Source organism: Diaphorina citri, unplaced genomic scaffold (assembly GCF_000475195.1).
Source record: "Diaphorina citri unplaced genomic scaffold, Diaci psyllid genome assembly version 1.1 scaffold2283, whole genome shotgun sequence".
NCBI classification, from domain to species: domain Eukaryota; kingdom Metazoa; phylum Arthropoda; class Insecta; order Hemiptera; family Psyllidae; genus Diaphorina; species Diaphorina citri.
The window spans coordinates 21,078-41,917 of record NW_007379708.1 but is presented as its reverse complement, the minus strand read 5'-3'; the positions used below and the strand labels follow the sequence as shown (position 1 = coordinate 41,917).

The window sequence follows — 20,840 nt, the reverse complement described above, 5'->3', positions numbered from 1 at the left end:
TCTATTTCAACATGTCAGAAAACAGAATTATCAGAGAGGAGAGCGAAATTTCATTACATATGCCAAGCTAGTAGATTTCGTTCTCGGTAGGGGTAAAGTTCATAAAAAATATATGACCATTAATCAGAGCTCAATTAGAATTCTAGCTTATGTCAAATGTGGAATTCTTGCCTATTTCATTCAGGTTAAGAAATTGCACTCACCTCCTCCATCTACAAAAATTAATTGAGGGCAAAATGAAATGAATAATTATTTTCTTATTCATACAACTTAGAATAAATTTCCAAAAATTTTAAAATTTCAAAAAAAAAATAAAAAAAATAAAGAATATAAGTACACATCAAGTATACCCAATTTCAAAGGGAATCAATCCAAAACATATTTACAAACTATCAACTATCCCCAAAACCTTATCATTGGGTAGGTAAGGGGGCAAGTTTACAAACAGGCCTCCTATAGTCACCCCTGGGTGTCCTCACTGAAGCTACCCTAACAGTACCATCTTTTCCAGGAAATACTTCTGTGATGACGCCCACAGGCCACATCAGAGGGGAGCAATTGTCCTGTTTTATTACCACAACAACACCAGGCTTCAAATTAGGAATAGAGGAATTCCATTTTTCACGAACTTGAAGTTCAGTTAAATATTCATTTGCCCATCTTTTCCAAAAAGATTGCACAATATGATCCAATAATTGAAATCTGGTTAAACGCCCAGGGTTTTCATTTCCTACAAAATTAGAAGGCACCTGCTTAAGGTCCGTAAGATTGAGGAAATGATTTGGTGTTAAGGGACGACAATCAGCAGGATCAGAACTCAGGACACATAATGGTCTAGAGTTCAATATACCTTCAATCTGTACAACCACTGTTAGAAATTCCTCATAAGTTAAAAGTTGAGTGCCAATAACCTTGAAAAAATGTGTTTTAAATGACTTAACATTACTTTCAAATATACCACCAAAATGTGGACTTAAAGGGGGATTAAATTTCCATTCTATACGATTCTCTAACAATTCTTGAGCAAATGCCTCATGATATTCCTTAGAATTAACAAGAGAATATACCTCATTCAAATGGTTCTTGGCACCCACAAAATTCGTCCCATTATCACTCAGCATACTTTTAACCGGTCCTCTTCGGCTAACAAAACGCTTTAGGGCATTTAAAAAAGCAGGAGTGCTCAAATCTACCACTACCTCCAAATGTAAGGCCTTAGTGGCTAGACATATAAACAAACAGACATATGCCTTGACACTTCTAACTCCTCTCCTTCTTTCCATTACAATGTTAAAGGGTCCCAAGAAGTCACATGCTGAATTGTAAAAAGCCTTAAGACCCGTAACACGAGCTGTTGGCAAATCTCCCATCTTAGGATTGTTAAATCTTGGGTTGAATTTAAAGCAGACATTACATTTCTGAACTAATTTTCTGACCAGATTTCTGCCCCCAACTATCCAAAATTTTTGCCTTAAAATGGCCAACAACAAAAATGGACCAGTATGAAAATTAGTAGTATGACAATGGGTTACTATTAGTTCAGTTACGTGATGATTCGACGGTAGAAGGATTGGGTGCTGCTGATCATTGGGCAAGTTTGAATTACTCAGTCTTCCACCTACTCTCAAAATTCCCTGCTCTAGGAAAGGACTAAGTTTTTTGAGAGTTTTTCCACATTCACCATTTTTCTCAATATTTTCTATCTCAGAACTAAAGCATTCTTGTTGCACATATTTCAAAATAAATCTCTCAGCAGCCTCCAACCCATCCACTGACGTTGAACCACCAGAAGGTAATTTCCTTAAAAATTTCAATATGTAAGTTACAGTTTTCAATAATTTGGACCAAGATGATGCTCTCAAGACCAAGTCTTTCAACGGGTGTGCTGAATTAATTTCCTCAGTAGCTACAAACACTGAAGTGTGTTTGCCTTCAGGTACATCACCTATTTTTAGATCTGAATAGCTAGTTATGGGCCAAGAAGAAATTTCCTGAGAGAGCCATAAAGGTCCATGTCTATAAAATTCATTTTCCACAAATTGAGCTGGCATCTCTCCTCGTGAGAGAGAGTCAGCAGGGTTATCTGTTCCAGGGATATGGTAAATAACCTTACAATCCAAATTATTCTGAATTTTACTGACTCTGTTTGCCACGAATACATTCCATTGAAGGGGTGACCCATGCACCCAACACAAGGCAACTGTGGAGTCAGTAAGACCAAAATATCCACTCATTTTATACTTAACAGAATAGGTATCAATAACAGATTTCATGAGCTTAGACAATAAAAGCAATGAACAAAGTTCCAACCTGGGGATAGTTTCCACCTTCAGAGGGGCAACCTTGGATTTTGCACACACCAACTGGACAGTAATAGATCCATCCTTAAGTTGGACTCTGCTGTAAATAACAGCACCGTAGCCTCTCTGGCTGGCATCACAAAATCCCACAAGTTGAAATACACAGTCTAGCCCAACGCCCAGGTGCCTAGGGAATTTTAGCCCTTCCAGAAGAACCAACTGATTTTTAAATAATAGCCACAACTCCACAATATTCTGAGGAGGTGTAGTATCCCAATCTAATTTCAAAATGCAGAGTTCTCTAATCAAAAGTTTAACCCATAGCACCAGGGGACCAAGCAAACCCAATGGGTCATAAATACTCAAGACGGTTGACAAAATTCCTCTCTTGGTACAAGGTTTATCAGTTTCACTAATTTTAAAGTACAAGAAGTCATTTGATGCATTCCAACACATGCCCAAGATTTTTACTACATTATTTTCATTATCAAAAGATACCAATTTTGTCAGCCGCTCAGATTCAGGAATAATATCCATGACCTGATTTGAGTTGGAAATCCACTTGGCAAAGGTAAACCCACCAGAGTGAAATAATTTCACCACATCCTGATAGAATAATACAACCTCAGTTTCCGTGGGGAAACTAGCAACACAATCATCCATGTACAGAAAATTTGTTATCCCACTTGCACATGGATAATTTGCTATTTCATCGGAAACCAACTGTTGAACAGTCCGTTGTGCCAGGAATGGAGAACATCTCATGCCAAATATTACCACTTTCATTTCATAGCTAGTCAATGTTTCAGAAGGGTCAAATCTCCAAATCAGTCTTTGAAACTTGCAATCATCTTGATTAACCAGAATTTGAAGAAACATTTTGGTGATGTCTCCATTCAAGGCCCAAGAAAACAATCTAAAATTTAGCAGAATTCCAAACAAATCAGAATATAATTTAGGTCCAGAATGCAAAATATCATTAAGTGACCTTCCAGAGGACGTTTTAGCACTGGCATCAAAAACAATGCGTTGTTTGGTGGAAACACTGTCTGGTTTAAATACAGTGTGGTGGGGAATAAAATACCCCGACTTATCAAGTTGGTTTTCCACCTTAGCCATATAACCATTATCTATCAATTCTTGGATACCCCTTGCATAGGCAGCATGAGCATCTGGATTAGAGATTAACCTTTTCTCCAAGTTCAGAAACCTTCTCTTAGCTGAAGAGAAAGAGTCCCCCAGCAATGCACTATCCTCACTGAACGGCAATGATACTACATAACGACCTGTCACATCTCGGGTTACATGATCTACAAAATGATTTTCACAATCTTGTTCTGCTGGAGTCAGTTTAGAGAAAGAACAATCAACAACCTGATCAAGTTCCCAGAACTTTTCCAACTGAGTTTCAATATGACTTTTCTGGAACATGCAAAGTTCCTTTTTTTCCGTACTACTTGGTCGAGGTAGTATTGGAGCATTTCCCATAATCACAAATCCCAACTTTGTGCCCATAGCAACAGGTTCATTGCCCTTTCTTGAAACTGACTTACCAGTCAATAGGTAAGCATAGATTGGGGCACCTATAATGCCAGCAACAGGACCAGGGTTCATAAATTCATCATCGGCCAACTCTAAATTATCCAAATAATCCAGGTGTGAACAATCAATTTGTGCCACAGGTAATTCATCTACAATATTATCAACCACCAGTGCCTTAATTACAAAAGATGTCCTATCGTCCAAGATAGAAGACAATTTAAACTGAACTTGCCCTTGTACTGGGTTAGCATTGGAGCCAATCCCTGACAGCATGGTTTTGGACAGTCCCACATCTAGTTTCAATTGTTTGCAAACTGGCTCGGTAATCAGATTGCACATAGAGCCACTATCCATCAGAAATCTCAACGTGTGAAACTGACCATCACCACCCTGTACATTAACCTTAACAGTACTCAAAAGGACTGTACTTGCTTCATTTCCCATATTATTTTGTACTCCAGAATTAGCACAAACTGAAGAGAATACATTTGCTGATTTTGCTGCTTCCTTTGCTTCCTGGTTGGAAATGCCCACATTGCCCACACAACTAGAAGGATTTCCTTGTTGCAATTGATCATTATTTACCTTAGGCTTAGTTGAGATAGTCTGGTAAGACTTACTCTTATTAAAATTATTCTTACCTTGTGGGAAATGAAGCAATGAATGATGGTTCAAATTACAAATGTTACACTCTGAACTCAAATTACAATTGGTAGCCTTGTGATTGTTACTAATACAATTCACACACAACAGGTTGGCTTTTACAACTCGGTACCTTTCCTGAGCACCCAACAGAAAAAAAAAAAAAAAAAAAAAAAAAAAATCGGGGTAATCCGTAGTCCACATGAAAAAAGAGATAATTTTCGCTCTAACATATTCTTGAACGATGGCTCACTTCACACCCGTAAAAAATACAGGGGTTCCCAAATTCGTTCAATCAGCTGACTTTTGTAAATAAAAAAAAAATCGTCCAGAAATTTATCAGAAAATTTCCTAGACAGATTGTAAATTTGTAATTTTCTCATTTTTAGTGGCGTTCTAAGGGGAAACTAGTAAGTTCGAAAGTTCAAACTCTGCCGTGACATCAGTTCTTTGACAATGGCATCCCGACTTGGTCAGATGATGATGAGGAAATTCTCAACCTCTCCAGCCATGAAATCTTCCGCAGGCAACCCGGGTGAGTTTTTCACTTGACCTTCAGCAAGTTGGGACTTTTCAGTCCTACATAATACTGCTCGAATAACATTAAAGGGTGCTCTTACCCTAGAGTAGTATGGGACTTTTCAGTTCTACATATATGTAATACTGCTCGAATATCATTAAGGGGTCCTCTTACTCTAGAGTAGTACGGGACTTTTCAGTCCTACAGAATGTTGCTCAAATATCATTAAAAGTTCTCTTACCATAGAGTAGTAGGCCTGGTACTACTACTATTATTGTAGTCAGATTCTCAATGCTGATAAAATTCCATGCCTTGGGTGTGGGATTGAACCCATGCCCTCCTGATTATGAGGCAAGTTTTTTGACCATTGCACCACCAATTCTAATTAAACTGCTTACTATTTTACCACTAATGTGGCATAAATATTATCCAGCCTAGTGAACTTGGAAGGTGCACTTACTTGTCTTGTAAGTGCTAGGGCATAGGTTCAATTCCCACCCGGGGTGGACTTTATCTGATACAGATTAGGTTAATTCTTGGAATGGCTGGCTTTCTCCAATCCTATCTTCCTCTCTACATTTTTGGGATGATGAGATTTCTATTGTTACAGTTCCCTCTATCAATTCTCAAAATGATTTAAAGAAATAAATCTTTAGGTACCTACTTAGGCGTGTGTAACTGTTGTGTGTTATAAAAATAGTATTTGTCTGCTAAATAGAAATACAATTCAATTATGTGGTCCACAACAAACTATCCATCATTTCAGATGCTGTTAAGCTGTGGAGAAACTTGACGTACTTTGGAGCTCTTCCCTGTTGTGCACTTGTCGGAGTTTACGTCTACTTGGAACATCAAGCCGAGGAAGAACATCATGTGCGACCAGAGTTTGTGAAGCGCGAGTACTTGTACATTAGAAACAGAGTGAGTATTCAGTCAATTAGATGATTATACCCGCCAAAGTTTGAATATGAGATAAAACAAGGCTGGTCAATTCCCATGAACTGCCTTCACCATAAGCGGACTGTAGTTTCCATAGTTTCCAAAAAATGACGAACACCAATAGGTAAATTAATACACCACAAAGGGGATGGAGTTTATTTTTTGTTTGGGTACAGAAAGTACATAATTACAATTACCAAAGTTAATTAATTCCATTTTTTTTAAAAAAAAACCAAAAATCCAAGAGAGCACAAAAAAAAATCTCAGGAAAAATTTTTTTTTACAAATTTCTAACCTAGAAAAAATATCCAAACAAAACCAGCCATCTTCCTTTTGATGTTGGGACATGCACAGAGTATTCAAAATCAAATGCAGGCGCAACATGGCTATACGTTTAAACGCACAGCGGCGCGATCATTCCCCCAACTTTGAAGGATTAACTTCAACTATCCCAAAAATTTAACATCACAAGAATAATTCCTACAAAATAAAAAAAAAGTATGGCTCCCATAAAGGGTTAATTCAAATTTACAAGTATAGCCACCAAAGGGTTAACCTTAACCCAAAAAAATTAAGATGGATATTCTCAATGACAAGTTCATAAAGTCAAATTAAATTCAATTATTTACAATAATTGTAAAAACCTAAGAAAGGATCATAATTTTTTTTATAAAGTCTTATTATAATTTTTACAACCAGGACCAAAAAAGAAAAAAAATAACAATGTATATAACCCTGAGGACAAGAACAACAACCCTGATAACATGGATAATTTTCCAAAATATTATTTGACTCTGCTTTCACTCGATCTATTTCAACATGTCAGAAAACAGAATTATCAGAGAGGAGAGCGAAATTTCATTACATATGCCAAGCTAGTAGATTTCGTTCTCGGTAGGGGTAAAGTTCATAAAAAATATATGACCATTAATCAGAGCTCAATTAGAATTCTAGCTTATGTCAAATGTGGAATTCTTGCCTATTTCATTCAGGTTAAGAAATTGCACTCACCTCCTCCATCTACAAAAATTAATTGAGGGCAAAATGAAATGAATAATTATTTTCTTATTCATACAACTTAGAATAAATTTCCAAAAATTTTAAAATTTCAAAAAAAAAATAAAAAAAATAAAGAATATAAGTACACATCAAGTATACCCAATTTCAAAGGGAATCAATCCAAAACATATTTACAAACTATCAACTATCCCCAAAACCTTATCATTGGGTAGGTAAGGGGGCAAGTTTACAAACAGGCCTCCTATAGTCACCCCTGGGTGTCCTCACTGAAGCTACCCTAACAGTACCATCTTTTCCAGGAAATACTTCTGTGATGACGCCCACAGGCCACATCAGAGGGGAGCAATTGTCCTGTTTTATTACCACAACAACACCAGGCTTCAAATTAGGAATAGAGGAATTCCATTTTTCACGAACTTGAAGTTCAGTTAAATATTCATTTGCCCATCTTTTCCAAAAAGATTGCACAATATGATCCAATAATTGAAATCTGGTTAAACGCCCAGGGTTTTCATTTCCTACAAAATTAGAAGGCACCTGCTTAAGGTCCGTAAGATTGAGGAAATGATTTGGTGTTAAGGGACGACAATCAGCAGGATCAGAACTCAGGACACATAATGGTCTAGAGTTCAATATACCTTCAATCTGTACAACCACTGTTAGAAATTCCTCATAAGTTAAAAGTTGAGTGCCAATAACCTTGAAAAAATGTGTTTTAAATGACTTAACATTACTTTCAAATATACCACCAAAATGTGGACTTAAAGGGGGATTAAATTTCCATTCTATACGATTCTCTAACAATTCTTGAGCAAATGCCTCATGATATTCCTTAGAATTAACAAGAGAATATACCTCATTCAAATGGTTCTTGGCACCCACAAAATTCGTCCCATTATCACTCAGCATACTTTTAACCGGTCCTCTTCGGCTAACAAAACGCTTTAGGGCATTTAAAAAAGCAGGAGTGCTCAAATCTACCACTACCTCCAAATGTAAGGCCTTAGTGGCTAGACATATAAACAAACAGACATATGCCTTGACACTTCTAACTCCTCTCCTTCTTTCCATTACAATGTTAAAGGGTCCCAAGAAGTCACATGCTGAATTGTAAAAAGCCTTAAGACCCGTAACACGAGCTGTTGGCAAATCTCCCATCTTAGGATTGTTAAATCTTGGGTTGAATTTAAAGCAGACATTACATTTCTGAACTAATTTTCTGACCAGATTTCTGCCCCCAACTATCCAAAATTTTTGCCTTAAAATGGCCAACAACAAAAATGGACCAGTATGAAAATTAGTAGTATGACAATGGGTTACTATTAGTTCAGTTACGTGATGATTCGACGGTAGAAGGATTGGGTGCTGCTGATCATTGGGCAAGTTTGAATTACTCAGTCTTCCACCTACTCTCAAAATTCCCTGCTCTAGGAAAGGACTAAGTTTTTTGAGAGTTTTTCCACATTCACCATTTTTCTCAATATTTTCTATCTCAGAACTAAAGCATTCTTGTTGCACATATTTCAAAATAAATCTCTCAGCAGCCTCCAACCCATCCACTGACGTTGAACCACCAGAAGGTAATTTCCTTAAAAATTTCAATATGTAAGTTACAGTTTTCAATAATTTGGACCAAGATGATGCTCTCAAGACCAAGTCTTTCAACGGGTGTGCTGAATTAATTTCCTCAGTAGCTACAAACACTGAAGTGTGTTTGCCTTCAGGTACATCACCTATTTTTAGATCTGAATAGCTAGTTATGGGCCAAGAAGAAATTTCCTGAGAGAGCCATAAAGGTCCATGTCTATAAAATTCATTTTCCACAAATTGAGCTGGCATCTCTCCTCGTGAGAGAGAGTCAGCAGGGTTATCTGTTCCAGGGATATGGTAAATAACCTTACAATCCAAATTATTCTGAATTTTACTGACTCTGTTTGCCACGAATACATTCCATTGAAGGGGTGACCCATGCACCCAACACAAGGCAACTGTGGAGTCAGTAAGACCAAAATATCCACTCATTTTATACTTAACAGAATAGGTATCAATAACAGATTTCATGAGCTTAGACAATAAAAGCAATGAACAAAGTTCCAACCTGGGGATAGTTTCCACCTTCAGAGGGGCAACCTTGGATTTTGCACACACCAACTGGACAGTAATAGATCCATCCTTAAGTTGGACTCTGCTGTAAATAACAGCACCGTAGCCTCTCTGGCTGGCATCACAAAATCCCACAAGTTGAAATACACAGTCTAGCCCAACGCCCAGGTGCCTAGGGAATTTTAGCCCTTCCAGAAGAACCAACTGATTTTTAAATAATAGCCACAACTCCACAATATTCTGAGGAGGTGTAGTATCCCAATCTAATTTCAAAATGCAGAGTTCTCTAATCAAAAGTTTAACCCATAGCACCAGGGGACCAAGCAAACCCAATGGGTCATAAATACTCAAGACGGTTGACAAAATTCCTCTCTTGGTACAAGGTTTATCAGTTTCACTAATTTTAAAGTACAAGAAGTCATTTGATGCATTCCAACACATGCCCAAGATTTTTACTACATTATTTTCATTATCAAAAGATACCAATTTTGTCAGCCGCTCAGATTCAGGAATAATATCCATGACCTGATTTGAGTTGGAAATCCACTTGGCAAAGGTAAACCCACCAGAGTGAAATAATTTCACCACATCCTGATAGAATAATACAACCTCAGTTTCCGTGGGGAAACTAGCAACACAATCATCCATGTACAGAAAATTTGTTATCCCACTTGCACATGGATAATTTGCTATTTCATCGGAAACCAACTGTTGAACAGTCCGTTGTGCCAGGAATGGAGAACATCTCATGCCAAATATTACCACTTTCATTTCATAGCTAGTCAATGTTTCAGAAGGGTCAAATCTCCAAATCAGTCTTTGAAACTTGCAATCATCTTGATTAACCAGAATTTGAAGAAACATTTTGGTGATGTCTCCATTCAAGGCCCAAGAAAACAATCTAAAATTTAGCAGAATTCCAAACAAATCAGAATATAATTTAGGTCCAGAATGCAAAATATCATTAAGTGACCTTCCAGAGGACGTTTTAGCACTGGCATCAAAAACAATGCGTTGTTTGGTGGAAACACTGTCTGGTTTAAATACAGTGTGGTGGGGAATAAAATACCCCGACTTATCAAGTTGGTTTTCCACCTTAGCCATATAACCATTATCTATCAATTCTTGGATACCCCTTGCATAGGCAGCATGAGCATCTGGATTAGAGATTAACCTTTTCTCCAAGTTCAGAAACCTTCTCTTAGCTGAAGAGAAAGAGTCCCCCAGCAATGCACTATCCTCACTGAACGGCAATGATACTACATAACGACCTGTCACATCTCGGGTTACATGATCTACAAAATGATTTTCACAATCTTGTTCTGCTGGAGTCAGTTTAGAGAAAGAACAATCAACAACCTGATCAAGTTCCCAGAACTTTTCCAACTGAGTTTCAATATGACTTTTCTGGAACATGCAAAGTTCCTTTTTTTCCGTACTACTTGGTCGAGGTAGTATTGGAGCATTTCCCATAATCACAAATCCCAACTTTGTGCCCATAGCAACAGGTTCATTGCCCTTTCTTGAAACTGACTTACCAGTCAATAGGTAAGCATAGATTGGGGCACCTATAATGCCAGCAACAGGACCAGGGTTCATAAATTCATCATCGGCCAACTCTAAATTATCCAAATAATCCAGGTGTGAACAATCAATTTGTGCCACAGGTAATTCATCTACAATATTATCAACCACCAGTGCCTTAATTACAAAAGATGTCCTATCGTCCAAGATAGAAGACAATTTAAACTGAACTTGCCCTTGTACTGGGTTAGCATTGGAGCCAATCCCTGACAGCATGGTTTTGGACAGTCCCACATCTAGTTTCAATTGTTTGCAAACTGGCTCGGTAATCAGATTGCACATAGAGCCACTATCCATCAGAAATCTCAACGTGTGAAACTGACCATCACCACCCTGTACATTAACCTTAACAGTACTCAAAAGGACTGTACTTGCTTCATTTCCCATATTATTTTGTACTCCAGAATTAGCACAAACTGAAGAGAATACATTTGCTGATTTTGCTGCTTCCTTTGCTTCCTGGTTGGAAATGCCCACATTGCCCACACAACTAGAAGGATTTCCTTGTTGCAATTGATCATTATTTACCTTAGGCTTAGTTGAGATAGTCTGGTAAGACTTACTCTTATTAAAATTATTCTTACCTTGTGGGAAATGAAGCAATGAATGATGGTTCAAATTACAAATGTTACACTCTGAACTCAAATTACAATTGGTAGCCTTGTGATTGTTACTAATACAATTCACACACAACAGGTTGGCTTTTACAACTCGGTACCTTTCCTGAGGAGACAATTTTAAAAATAAATTACATTTTTCCAGAACATGATTATTTTTACAAAGTACACATTGCATGCTTTCTTTCACATGAAAGGAATGAGATACCTTTGGTTTAATACCAGGTTTAGGTTGATTCCATTGTTTTGATTTGTATTGACCAAAATTATCAACCCTTTGCTCAGACATAGGTTGAAGCCTAACCAAAATCTTAGCTTGTTTCTGAACAAATTCTAACAAATTATCAATTTTAGGAATTTCCTTAGATGCTAGAGATTCTTCAAACAACCGTCGAGTGTTGTCATCAAGCTTGGATTGTATAAGATAAAAGAGTATAAATTCTCCTAAATCTTGTACCTTAAGTGCTTTGAGCGCGGCCACCGTTGCTCCCCACCCAACAGAAAAAAAAAAAAAAAAAAAAAAAAAAAATCGGGGTAATCCGTAGTCCACATGAAAAAAGAGATAATTTTCGCTCTAACATATTCTTGAACGATGGCTCACTTCACACCCGTAAAAAATACAGGGGTTCCCAAATTCGTTCAATCAGCTGACTTTTGTAAATAAAAAAAAAATCGTCCAGAAATTTATCAGAAAATTTCCTAGACAGATTGTAAATTTGTAATTTTCTCATTTTTAGTGGCGTTCTAAGGGGAAACTAGTAAGTTCGAAAGTTCAAACTCTGCCGTGACATCAGTTCTTTGACAATGGCATCCCGACTTGGTCAGATGATGATGAGGAAATTCTCAACCTCTCCAGCCATGAAATCTTCCGCAGGCAACCCGGGTGAGTTTTTCACTTGACCTTCAGCAAGTTGGGACTTTTCAGTCCTACATAATACTGCTCGAATAACATTAAAGGGTGCTCTTACCCTAGAGTAGTATGGGACTTTTCAGTTCTACATATATGTAATACTGCTCGAATATCATTAAGGGGTCCTCTTACTCTAGAGTAGTACGGGACTTTTCAGTCCTACAGAATGTTGCTCAAATATCATTAAAAGTTCTCTTACCATAGAGTAGTAGGCCTGGTACTACTACTATTATTGTAGTCAGATTCTCAATGCTGATAAAATTCCATGCCTTGGGTGTGGGATTGAACCCATGCCCTCCTGATTATGAGGCAAGTTTTTTGACCATTGCACCACCAATTCTAATTAAACTGCTTACTATTTTACCACTAATGTGGCATAAATATTATCCAGCCTAGTGAACTTGGAAGGTGCACTTACTTGTCTTGTAAGTGCTAGGGCATAGGTTCAATTCCCACCCGGGGTGGACTTTATCTGATACAGATTAGGTTAATTCTTGGAATGGCTGGCTTTCTCCAATCCTATCTTCCTCTCTACATTTTTGGGATGATGAGATTTCTATTGTTACAGTTCCCTCTATCAATTCTCAAAATGATTTAAAGAAATAAATCTTTAGGTACCTACTTAGGCGTGTGTAACTGTTGTGTGTTATAAAAATAGTATTTGTCTGCTAAATAGAAATACAATTCAATTATGTGGTCCACAACAAACTATCCATCATTTCAGATGCTGTTAAGCTGTGGAGAAACTTGACGTACTTTGGAGCTCTTCCCTGTTGTGCACTTGTCGGAGTTTACGTCTACTTGGAACATCAAGCCGAGGAAGAACATCATGTGCGACCAGAGTTTGTGAAGCGCGAGTACTTGTACATTAGAAACAGAGTGAGTATTCAGTCAATTAGATGATTATACCCGCCAAAGTTTGAATATGAGATAAAACAAGGCTGGTCAATTCCCATGAACTGCCTTCACCATAAGCGGACTGTAGTTTCCATAGTTTCCAAAAAATGACGAACACCAATAGGTAAATTAATACACCACAAAGGGGATGGAGTTTATTTTTTGTTTGGGTACAGAAAGTACATAATTACAATTACCAAAGTTAATTAATTCCATTTTTTTTAAAAAAAAACCAAAAATCCAAGAGAGCACAAAAAAAAATCTCAGGAAAAATTTTTTTTTACAAATTTCTAACCTAGAAAAAATATCCAAACAAAACCAGCCATCTTCCTTTTGATGTTGGGACATGCACAGAGTATTCAAAATCAAATGCAGGCGCAACATGGCTATACGTTTAAACGCACAGCGGCGCGATCATTCCCCCAACTTTGAAGGATTAACTTCAACTATCCCAAAAATTTAACATCACAAGAATAATTCCTACAAAATAAAAAAAAAGTATGGCTCCCATAAAGGGTTAATTCAAATTTACAAGTATAGCCACCAAAGGGTTAACCTTAACCCAAAAAAATTAAGATGGATATTCTCAATGACAAGTTCATAAAGTCAAATTAAATTCAATTATTTACAATAATTGTAAAAACCTAAGAAAGGATCATAATTTTTTTTATAAAGTCTTATTATAATTTTTACAACCAGGACCAAAAAAGAAAAAAAATAACAATGTATATAACCCTGAGGACAAGAACAACAACCCTGATAACATGGATAATTTTCCAAAATATTATTTGACTCTGCTTTCACTCGATCTATTTCAACATGTCAGAAAACAGAATTATCAGAGAGGAGAGCGAAATTTCATTACATATGCCAAGCTAGTAGATTTCGTTCTCGGTAGGGGTAAAGTTCATAAAAAATATATGACCATTAATCAGAGCTCAATTAGAATTCTAGCTTATGTCAAATGTGGAATTCTTGCCTATTTCATTCAGGTTAAGAAATTGCACTCACCTCCTCCATCTACAAAAATTAATTGAGGGCAAAATGAAATGAATAATTATTTTCTTATTCATACAACTTAGAATAAATTTCCAAAAATTTTAAAATTTCAAAAAAAAAATAAAAAAAATAAAGAATATAAGTACACATCAAGTATACCCAATTTCAAAGGGAATCAATCCAAAACATATTTACAAACTATCAACTATCCCCAAAACCTTATCATTGGGTAGGTAAGGGGGCAAGTTTACAAACAGGCCTCCTATAGTCACCCCTGGGTGTCCTCACTGAAGCTACCCTAACAGTACCATCTTTTCCAGGAAATACTTCTGTGATGACGCCCACAGGCCACATCAGAGGGGAGCAATTGTCCTGTTTTATTACCACAACAACACCAGGCTTCAAATTAGGAATAGAGGAATTCCATTTTTCACGAACTTGAAGTTCAGTTAAATATTCATTTGCCCATCTTTTCCAAAAAGATTGCACAATATGATCCAATAATTGAAATCTGGTTAAACGCCCAGGGTTTTCATTTCCTACAAAATTAGAAGGCACCTGCTTAAGGTCCGTAAGATTGAGGAAATGATTTGGTGTTAAGGGACGACAATCAGCAGGATCAGAACTCAGGACACATAATGGTCTAGAGTTCAATATACCTTCAATCTGTACAACCACTGTTAGAAATTCCTCATAAGTTAAAAGTTGAGTGCCAATAACCTTGAAAAAATGTGTTTTAAATGACTTAACATTACTTTCAAATATACCACCAAAATGTGGACTTAAAGGGGGATTAAATTTCCATTCTATACGATTCTCTAACAATTCTTGAGCAAATGCCTCATGATATTCCTTAGAATTAACAAGAGAATATACCTCATTCAAATGGTTCTTGGCACCCACAAAATTCGTCCCATTATCACTCAGCATACTTTTAACCGGTCCTCTTCGGCTAACAAAACGCTTTAGGGCATTTAAAAAAGCAGGAGTGCTCAAATCTACCACTACCTCCAAATGTAAGGCCTTAGTGGCTAGACATATAAACAAACAGACATATGCCTTGACACTTCTAACTCCTCTCCTTCTTTCCATTACAATGTTAAAGGGTCCCAAGAAGTCACATGCTGAATTGTAAAAAGCCTTAAGACCCGTAACACGAGCTGTTGGCAAATCTCCCATCTTAGGATTGTTAAATCTTGGGTTGAATTTAAAGCAGACATTACATTTCTGAACTAATTTTCTGACCAGATTTCTGCCCCCAACTATCCAAAATTTTTGCCTTAAAATGGCCAACAACAAAAATGGACCAGTATGAAAATTAGTAGTATGACAATGGGTTACTATTAGTTCAGTTACGTGATGATTCGACGGTAGAAGGATTGGGTGCTGCTGATCATTGGGCAAGTTTGAATTACTCAGTCTTCCACCTACTCTCAAAATTCCCTGCTCTAGGAAAGGACTAAGTTTTTTGAGAGTTTTTCCACATTCACCATTTTTCTCAATATTTTCTATCTCAGAACTAAAGCATTCTTGTTGCACATATTTCAAAATAAATCTCTCAGCAGCCTCCAACCCATCCACTGACGTTGAACCACCAGAAGGTAATTTCCTTAAAAATTTCAATATGTAAGTTACAGTTTTCAATAATTTGGACCAAGATGATGCTCTCAAGACCAAGTCTTTCAACGGGTGTGCTGAATTAATTTCCTCAGTAGCTACAAACACTGAAGTGTGTTTGCCTTCAGGTACATCACCTATTTTTAGATCTGAATAGCTAGTTATGGGCCAAGAAGAAATTTCCTGAGAGAGCCATAAAGGTCCATGTCTATAAAATTCATTTTCCACAAATTGAGCTGGCATCTCTCCTCGTGAGAGAGAGTCAGCAGGGTTATCTGTTCCAGGGATATGGTAAATAACCTTACAATCCAAATTATTCTGAATTTTACTGACTCTGTTTGCCACGAATACATTCCATTGAAGGGGTGACCCATGCACCCAACACAAGGCAACTGTGGAGTCAGTAAGACCAAAATATCCACTCATTTTATACTTAACAGAATAGGTATCAATAACAGATTTCATGAGCTTAGACAATAAAAGCAATGAACAAAGTTCCAACCTGGGGATAGTTTCCACCTTCAGAGGGGCAACCTTGGATTTTGCACACACCAACTGGACAGTAATAGATCCATCCTTAAGTTGGACTCTGCTGTAAATAACAGCACCGTAGCCTCTCTGGCTGGCATCACAAAATCCCACAAGTTGAAATACACAGTCTAGCCCAACGCCCAGGTGCCTAGGGAATTTTAGCCCTTCCAGAAGAACCAACTGATTTTTAAATAATAGCCACAACTCCACAATATTCTGAGGAGGTGTAGTATCCCAATCTAATTTCAAAATGCAGAGTTCTCTAATCAAAAGTTTAACCCATAGCACCAGGGGACCAAGCAAACCCAATGGGTCATAAATACTCAAGACGGTTGACAAAATTCCTCTCTTGGTACAAGGTTTATCAGTTTCACTAATTTTAAAGTACAAGAAGTCATTTGATGCATTCCAACACATGCCCAAGATTTTTACTACATTATTTTCATTATCAAAAGATACCAATTTTGTCAGCCGCTCAGATTCAGGAATGATATCCATGACCTGATTTGAGTTGGAAATCCACTTGGCAAAGGTAAACCCACCAGAGTGAAATAATTTCACCACATCCTGATAGAATAATACAACCTCAGTTTCCGTGGGGAAACTAGCAACACAATCATCCATGTACAGAAAATTTGTTATCCCACTTGCACATGGATAATTTGCTATTTCATCGGAAACCAACTGTTGAACAGTCCGTTGTGCCAGGAATGGAGAACATCTCATGCCAAATATTACCACTTTCATTTCATAGCTAGTCAATGTTTCAGAAGGGTCAAATCTCCAAATCAGTCTTTGAAACTTGCAATCATCTTGATTAACCAGAATTTGAAGAAACATTTTGGTGATGTCTCCATTCAAGGCCCAAGAAAACAATCTAAAATTTAGCAGAATTCCAAACAAATCAGAATATAATTTAGGTCCAGAATGCAAAATATCATTAAGTGACCTTCCAGAGGACGTTTTAGCACTGGCATCAAAAACAATGCGTTGTTTGGTGGAAACACTGTCTGGTTTAAATACAGTGTGGTGGGGAATAAAATACCCCGACTTATCAAGTTGGTTTTCCACCTTAGCCATATAACCATTATCTATCAATTCTTGGATACCCCTTGCATAGGCAGCATGAGCATCTGGATTAGAGATTAACCTTTTCTCCAAGTTCAGAAACCTTCTCTTAGCTGAAGAGAAAGAGTCCCCCAGCAATGCACTATCCTCACTGAACGGCAATGATACTACATAACGACCTGTCACATCTCGGGTTACATGATCTACAAAATGATTTTCACAATCTTGTTCTGCTGGAGTCAGTTTAGAGAAAGAACAATCAACAACCTGATCAAGTTCCCAGAACTTTTCCAACTGAGTTTCAATATGACTTTTCTGGAACATGCAAAGTTCCTTTTTTTCCGTACTACTTGGTCGAGGTAGTATTGGAGCATTTCCCATAATCACAAATCCCAACTTTGTGCCCATAGCAACAGGTTCATTGCCCTTTCTTGAAACTGACTTACCAGTCAATAGGTAAGCATAGATTGGGGCACCTATAATGCCAGCAACAGGACCAGGGTTCATAAATTCATCATCGGCCAACTCTAAATTATCCAAATAATCCAGGTGTGAACAATCAATTTGTGCCACAGGTAATTCATCTACAATATTATCAACCACCAGTGCCTTAATTACAAAAGATGTCCTATCGTCCAAGATAGAAGACAATTTAAACTGAACTTGCCCTTGTACTGGGTTAGCATTGGAGCCAATCCCTGACAGCATGGTTTTGGACAGTCCCACATCTAGTTTCAATTGTTTGCAAACTGGCTCGGTAATCAGATTGCACATAGAGCCACTATCCATCAGAAATCTCAACGTGTGAAACTGACCATCACCACCCTGTACATTAACCTTAACAGTACTCAAAAGGACTGTACTTGCTTCATTTCCCATATTATTTTGTACTCCAGAATTAGCACAAACTGAAGAGAATACATTTGCTGATTTTGCTGCTTCCTTTGCTTCCTGGTTGGAAATGCCCACATTGCCCACACAACTAGAAGGATTTCCTTGTTGCAATTGATCATTATTTACCTTAGGCTTAGTTGAGATAGTCTGGTAAGACTTACTCTTATTAAAATTATTCTTACCTTGTGGGAAATGAAGCAATGAATGATGGTTCAAATTACAAATGTTACACTCTGAACTCAAATTACAATTGGTAGCCTTGTGATTGTTACTAATACAATTCACACACAACAGGTTGGCTTTTACAACTCGGTACCTTTCCTGAGGAGACAATTTTAAAAATAAATTACATTTTTCCAGAACATGATTATTTTTACAAAGTACACATTGCATGCTTTCTTTCACATGAAAGGAATGAGATACCTTTGGTTTAATACCAGGTTTAGGTTGATTCCATTGTTTTGATTTGTATTGACCAAAATTATCAACCCTTTGCTCAGACATAGGTTGAAGCCTAACCAAAATCTTAGCTTGTTTCTGAACAAATTCTAACAAATTATCAATTTTAGGAATTTCCTTAGATGCTAGAGATTCTTCAAACAACCGTCGAGTGTTGTCATCAAGCTTGGATTGTATAAGATAAAAAAGTATAAATTCTCCTAAATCTTGTACCTTAAGTGCTTTGAGCGCGGCCACCGTTGCTCCCATTTTGTCTGCAAAGGAACCCAATTGATTAGCACCTTCATTACGAATTGGCTTGACGTTACATATTTGTTCCATGTAATAGGCTGCCAAACTACGTTGATCTTCATATTTGTCAACTAATCTCTCCCATATCACATCATAGTTTTCTTCAGTGGGTGGTATCCCAGCACAAACACTCAGCCCCCTTCCTTGCAGCTTAGACAAAAGATATTGCAATTTGTGGGCCTTTGACAAAGATTGGTTCTCATGTATGTTTATGCGAAAAATTTGGTGAAACATGGGCCAATCACTTACACTTCCTCCGAATGTTGGTAGTTCCAGAGGGCTCAACTTCACCGAATTTGACAGGTTGTCACTTATAGTTGACCCAGCACCTGTCACTGATGATCCACTTGCCACTGTTGATCCACTTGCCACAAATTTATTTTCCACATGACTAATGTAGCCAAACATGTCGTTCACCGTATCCATGTTAGTGAAGCTCGGGACTGCACCAGGATTGATTTCAATCTCTAACAAATTTACCTTCTCCTGTAGATCCAAAAACTCTTGTCTAAGGAATTTGATAGAACCAACTTTTCTTTTGAAAAGAGCAAGCTTGTTTGCATCATTAGCCCTTTGAGCCAAATCATATACTGATTGTATGTAGGCAAATTGTTGTTGTGATTTAGCCTGCAACAGCTTCAGCTGCCTGGCCTTTTCGTCCGTTTCTGACTTCGTTGTTGACATGTTTCAACTCCAATTTCCAATTTAACCAATTCCAAATCCAGCACGAAGTGAACCAAAATGGTCAATTCCCATGAACTGCCTTCACCATAAGCGGACTGTAGTTTCCATAGTTTCCAAAAAATGACGAACACCAATAGGTAAATTAATACACCACAAAGGGGATGGAGTTTATTTTTTGTTTGGGTACAGAAAGTACATAATTACAATTACCAAAGTTAATTAATTCCATTTTTTTTAAAAAAAAAACCAAAAATCCAAGAGAGCACAAAAAAAAATGTCTCAGGAAAAATTTCTTTTTACAAATTTCTAACCTAGAAAAAATATCCAAACAAAACCAGCCATCTTCCTTTTGATGTTGGGACATGCACAGAGTATTCAAAATCAAATGCAGGCGCAACATGGCTATACGTTTAAACGCACAGCGGCGCGATCATTCCCCCAACTTTGAAGGATTAACTTCAACTATCCCAAAAATTTAACATCACAAGAATAATTCCTACAAAATAAAAAAAAAGTATGGCTCCCATAAAGGGTTAATTCAAATTTACAAGTATAGCCACCAAAGGGTTAACCTTAACCCAAAAAAATTAAGATGGATATTCTCAATGACAAGTTCATAAAGTCAAATTAAATTCAATTATTTACAATAATTGTAAAAACCTAAGAAAGGATCATAATTTTTTTTATAAAGTCTTATTATAATTTTTACAACCAGGACCAAAAAAGAAAAAAAATAACAATGTATATTTTTGACAACAATGTATATAACCCTGAGGACAAGAACAACAACCCTGATAACATGGATAATTTTCCAAAATATTATTTGACTCTGCTTTCACTCGATCTATTTCAACATGTCAGAAAACAGAATTATCAGAGAGGAGAGCGAAATTTCATTACATATGCCAAGCTAGTAGATTTCGTTCTCGGTAGGGGTAAAGTTCATAAAAAATATATGACCATTAATCAGAGCTCAATTAGAATTCTAGCTTATGTCAAATGTGGAATTCTTGCCTATTTCATTCAGGTTAAGAAATTGCACTCACCTCCTCCATCTACAAAAATTAATTGAGGGCAAAATGAAATGAATAATTATTTTCTTATTCATACAACTTAGAATAAATTTCCAAAAATTTTAAAATTTCAAAAAAAAAAAAAAAAAAAAAAAAAAAAAAAAAAAAAAAAAAACACAACAAAAAAACCCCAATTCAAAAGGAAACAAT

At 36.9% G+C, this 20,840-nt stretch overlaps 5 protein-coding genes across 6 annotated transcripts; 2 read left to right on the top strand and 3 right to left on the bottom strand.

The window, feature by feature from the left end:
• Positions 1–413: 413 nt before the first annotated feature.
• LOC103518642 lies at positions 414–4,286 on the bottom strand. The gene has a single exon (XM_008483722.1). The coding sequence runs from the start codon at positions 4,284–4,286 to the stop codon at positions 414–416; it is 3,873 nt and encodes a 1,290-aa protein (XP_008481944.1).
• A 513-nt stretch (positions 4,287–4,799) lies between these two features.
• LOC103518641 (cytochrome c oxidase subunit 6A1, mitochondrial-like) lies at positions 4,800–5,949 on the top strand. Its single transcript, XM_008483721.3, has 2 exons — positions 4,800–5,019; positions 5,771–5,949. The coding sequence occupies exons 1-2, from the start codon at positions 4,941–4,943 to the stop codon at positions 5,947–5,949; spliced, it is 258 nt and encodes an 85-aa protein (XP_008481943.1). The 5' UTR covers positions 4,800–4,940.
• Positions 5,950–6,068: 119 nt separating this feature from the next.
• On the bottom strand, positions 6,069–11,752 carry LOC103518639. Its single transcript, XM_008483719.3, has 2 exons — positions 11,725–11,752; positions 6,069–11,373 (listed from the first exon to the last, which is right to left on the bottom strand). The coding sequence occupies exon 2, from the start codon at positions 11,035–11,037 to the stop codon at positions 7,165–7,167; it is 3,873 nt and encodes a 1,290-aa protein (XP_008481941.1). The 5' UTR covers positions 11,038–11,373; positions 11,725–11,752; the 3' UTR covers positions 6,069–7,164.
• Positions 11,753–11,927: 175 nt separating this feature from the next.
• Positions 11,928–13,080, top strand: LOC103518640 (cytochrome c oxidase subunit 6A1, mitochondrial-like). The gene is made up of 2 exons (XM_008483720.3): positions 11,928–12,150; positions 12,902–13,080. The coding sequence occupies exons 1-2, from the start codon at positions 12,072–12,074 to the stop codon at positions 13,078–13,080; spliced, it is 258 nt and encodes an 85-aa protein (XP_008481942.1). The 5' UTR covers positions 11,928–12,071.
• Positions 13,081–13,199: 119 nt separating this feature from the next.
• LOC103518638 lies at positions 13,200–20,788 on the bottom strand. 2 transcript variants are annotated; one of them, XM_026830380.1, is made up of 2 exons: positions 15,246–20,788; positions 13,200–13,578 (listed from the first exon to the last, which is right to left on the bottom strand). In XM_026830380.1, the coding sequence occupies exons 1-2, from the start codon at positions 19,615–19,617 to the stop codon at positions 13,517–13,519; spliced, it is 4,434 nt and encodes a 1,477-aa protein (XP_026686181.1). In that variant the 5' UTR covers positions 19,618–20,788; the 3' UTR covers positions 13,200–13,516. The 2 variants fall into 2 exon arrangements, with proteins under 2 accessions (XP_026686181.1, XP_008481940.1); XM_008483718.3 differs by having other exon boundaries at positions 13,200–18,504; positions 18,856–20,788.
• Between the last annotated feature and the right edge of the window lie 52 nt (positions 20,789–20,840).

Coding starts and splice junctions, on each gene's coding strand:
- LOC103518642 (XM_008483722.1), bottom strand. CDS start 4,286: ATGGGAAATGAAGCAAGTACAGTCCTTTTGAGTACTGTTAAGGTTAAT.
- LOC103518641 (XM_008483721.3), top strand. CDS start 4,941: ATGGCATCCCGACTTGGTCAGATGATGATGAGGAAATTCTCAACCTCT. Junction 5,020..5,770: donor ATCTTCCGCAGGCAACCCGG/GTGAGTTTTTCA, acceptor CCATCATTTCAG/ATGCTGTTAAGCTGTGGAGA.
- LOC103518639 (XM_008483719.3), bottom strand. CDS start 11,037: ATGGGAAATGAAGCAAGTACAGTCCTTTTGAGTACTGTTAAGGTTAAT.
- LOC103518640 (XM_008483720.3), top strand. CDS start 12,072: ATGGCATCCCGACTTGGTCAGATGATGATGAGGAAATTCTCAACCTCT. Junction 12,151..12,901: donor ATCTTCCGCAGGCAACCCGG/GTGAGTTTTTCA, acceptor CCATCATTTCAG/ATGCTGTTAAGCTGTGGAGA.
- LOC103518638 (XM_008483718.3), bottom strand. CDS start 19,617: ATGTCAACAACGAAGTCAGAAACGGACGAAAAGGCCAGGCAGCTGAAG. Junction 18,505..18,855: donor CCGCGCTCAAAGCACTTAAG/GTACAAGATTTA, acceptor TTGTCTCCTCAG/GAAAGGTACCGAGTTGTAAA.